The sequence below is a fragment of the Volvox carteri genome, assembly GCF_000143455.1.
Source record: "Volvox carteri f. nagariensis unplaced genomic scaffold VOLCAscaffold_3, whole genome shotgun sequence".
NCBI lineage: Eukaryota > Viridiplantae > Chlorophyta > Chlorophyceae > Chlamydomonadales > Volvocaceae > Volvox > Volvox carteri.
The window spans coordinates 515,834-519,089 of NW_003307546.1; the positions used below are offsets into that span (position 1 = coordinate 515,834).

The following is a 3,256-nucleotide window of genomic DNA, read 5'->3' on the forward strand; positions in this document are numbered from 1 at the left end:
CCTGTGACACTACTTGCTGATCAGTTGCTCCAGCACGCGGTAACCGAGGTGACCGTACTGGCGGTGCAGGCGCTGTGCTGCCGCAAGTTCGGCGACTGAGAATTCGGCGGCCCCGGGGCTGCCGTTGCCTGGTTGCCCTTTGCCGTTGCTGTCACCGTCCGGCTGGCCTCCACCGGTGTGGCTGCCGGCGGTGCTGCCGCCATGGGCGCTGGGGACAGCGGCGGCACTTCCGCCAGCACTTCTAACTGCGGCCTGCCCCCCACCGGCTCTGTCGCCCACGGTGCCGAGGGCATTGACGGTGATGTCGGTCGGCGCCTGCAGGTCCACGTCCATGCGTAGTTCCCATGCTCATTCCATGCGGTGATAGACGGGCTGTTGCGAGGGAGGCCGATGCATGAGAACCAGCAGCCCGTCTTGTCCGTGCTGAATGTGACTGAGCAGCTGCATGTCACGAGAAGGTTGACAGATGTTAGGATGAGGCCCGAGCTGGGGACGTGCAGCATGTTGTGCAGCCGGACATTGTGCCCATCACGTGTACGCAGGTGCAGCTGCACTGTTCCCATGACATCGGCCAGCTGGTTGTTGCCCCACTCGATCAGCCTTGGCGCGCCGGCGGGGAGGTGGTTGTGCAGCAGGGAGTGGTCACCCGTGAGGTGGTACGGTGAGCCTGAGTCGAGGATGACTCGTGAGCTGCTGCCACTGCCGTCGATGACCAGCACTGTGGCACGGCTCTGGCGTGAGCTGCTTCTGCTGCTGTCCGAGCCACTGCCACTGCTGCCGCCTGCAGTGTCGCCACCTTTGCGGTGGCTGTTGCCGCATCGAGCACGGCCGCATTCGAGTGTTCCGTCGGCCCCGCTGTTACTACCATTGCCGCTGCCAGTGTCCCTGCCGCCACCGTCACAGTGGCGGTTGCGGCTGCCTCAACTGATGTTGCCGGCGGCGTGCAGCTGCTCGAATGCGTTGCTGTGGTGAAGGCCGACGGACTCGTCCGCCTGCTTAACGGGGCACTCGCAGATGTAGTAACCAGGCTGTCCGCAGTAGCGGCAAGTGTCGCCGGCCCCCACGGCACCTGCAGCACTGGCGGTGCTGCCGACTCCACTGGGGGCACGGCCAGGGCCGACAGCTCCCACCAGGCTGGTCTTGCTGGCTTGGGTCTTGAGGTTGTTGTCCTTCTCCCGCAGCATGAGCACGAGCTGTGGGGCTGATACATCGTGAACTCGATGGTGATGGCGTACTGCGGAGGCAGGCCATGGAGAATGGCGTGGCGCACTGTGCTCTCGTCCCACTGGCCGCCGGCCACAATTATATCGCTACGGAGCTGCTCTGCCCGCTAAATGAAGTCAGCGGTTGTCTCCCCATCGCGCATGTTCAGCTGCATCTGCGGCTCAACCAGGCTCAGCCGGGCCTGGGATGCAGAACGGAACTGTTGCTGTAAGAGCTGCATGGCGGCGAGACCGGTTGGGCAATTCATGAGCAACTGCTTGATGGGCAGTTCACAGGACAGACGCAGGTAGCTGAGCGCCTGTGCGTCCTCCTCCAGGGCGTCTTGGTAGTTGCGGCTCGGAGGCGACGGGTTGTTGATGTAGCTCTTCAACTTGGACGTTGTGAGGAAATCGCCTAACTTGCCGAGCCAGAGTGGGAGTAGTTCGACCCATCCCAGAGGATGACGGTCTTACATCCCCTTCCCCATGATGGTTGGCTAGCGAGCGTGACTGATGAAGACGCGTTCCCCGCCGCTTTTCTGGCAACTAGTTGATGTTATGATGCATCGTTGGTCCGGCGTACGACGGCGCCTGGTGCGATTTATGCGTCCGGAAGCCCTTTCAGCCTCCCAGGCATGTCCCACCTGCCTCACAGCCACCGACGCACCTCACGGCGGGGTTCTAATTGCGTGCGCGTATGGATGCTCCTTACCCCGCCGCCTTTCTAGCAACTAGTTGATGTTATGATGCATCGGTGGTCCGGCGTAAGACGGCGCCTGGTGCGATTTATGCGTCCGGAAGCCCTTTCAGCCTCCCAGGCATGTCCCACCTGCCTCACAGCCACCGACGCATCTCACGGCGGGGTTCTAATTGCGTGCGCGTATGGATGCTCCTCACCCCGCCGCCTTTCTAGCAACTAGTTGATGTTATGATGCATCGGTGGTCCGGCGTACGACGGCGCCTGGTGCGATTTATGCGTCCGGAAGCCCTTTCAGCCTCCCAGGCATGTCCCACCTGCCTCACAGCCACCGACGCATCTCACGGCGGGGGTCTAATTGCGTGCGCGTATGGATGCTTCTTTCCCCGCCGCCTTTCTAACAACTAGAAATGTTATGATGCATCGTTGGTCCGGCGTACGACGGCGCCTGGTGCGATTTATGCGTCCGGAAGCCCTTTCAGCCTCCAGGCATGTCCCCACCTGCCTCACAGCCACCGACGCATCTCACGGCGGGGGTCTAATTGCGTGCGCGTATGGATGCTCCTAATCCCGCCGCCTTTCTAGCAACTAGTTGATGTTATGATGCATCGTTGGTCCGGCGTACGACGGCGCCTGGTGCGATTTATGCGTCCGGAAGCCCTTTCAGCCTCCAGGCATGTCCCCACCTGCCTCACAGCCACCGACGCATCTCACGGCGGGGGTCTAATTGCGTGCGCGTATGGATGCTTCTTACCCCGCCGCCTTTCTAACAACTAGAAATGTTATGATGCATCGTTGGTCCGGCGTACGACGGCGCCTGGTGCGATTTATGCGTCCGGAAGCCCTTTCAGCCTCCCAGGCATGTCCCCACCTGCCTCACAGCCACCGACGCATCTCACGGCGGGGGTCTAATTGCGTGCGCGTATGGATGCTTCTTTCCCCGCCGCCTTTCTAGCAACTAGAAATGTTATGATGCATCGTTGGTCCGGCGTACGACGGCGCCTGGTGCGATTTATGCGTCCGGAAGCCCTTTCAGCCTCCCAGGCATGTCCCACCTGCCTCACAGCCACCGACGCATCTCACGGCGGGGGTCTAATTGCGTGCGCGTATGGATGCTCCTATTCCTGCCGCCTTTCTAGCAACTAGTTGATGTTATGATGCATCGTTGGTCCGGCGTACGACGGCGCCTGGTGCGATTTATGCGTCCGGAAGCCCTTTCAGCCTCCCAGGCATGTCCCCACCTGCCTCACAGCCGCCGACGCATCTCACGGCGGGGGTCTAATTGCGTGCGCGTATGGATGCTCCTTATTCCTGCCGCCTTTCTAGCAGCTAGTTACTGTTATGATGCATCGGTGGT

At 61.3% G+C, this 3,256-nt stretch overlaps 1 protein-coding gene across 1 annotated transcript; it reads right to left on the bottom strand.

The window, feature by feature from the left end:
- Positions 1-9: 9 nt before the first annotated feature.
- VOLCADRAFT_86561 (uncharacterized protein) lies at positions 10-333 on the bottom strand (the record flags this gene model as incomplete). The annotated part of the gene is made up of 1 exon (XM_002946482.1): positions 10-333. One exon carries the CDS (start codon positions 331-333, stop codon positions 10-12), a length of 324 nt encoding a protein of 107 aa, XP_002946528.1.
- Positions 334-3,256: the final 2,923 nt, after the last annotated feature.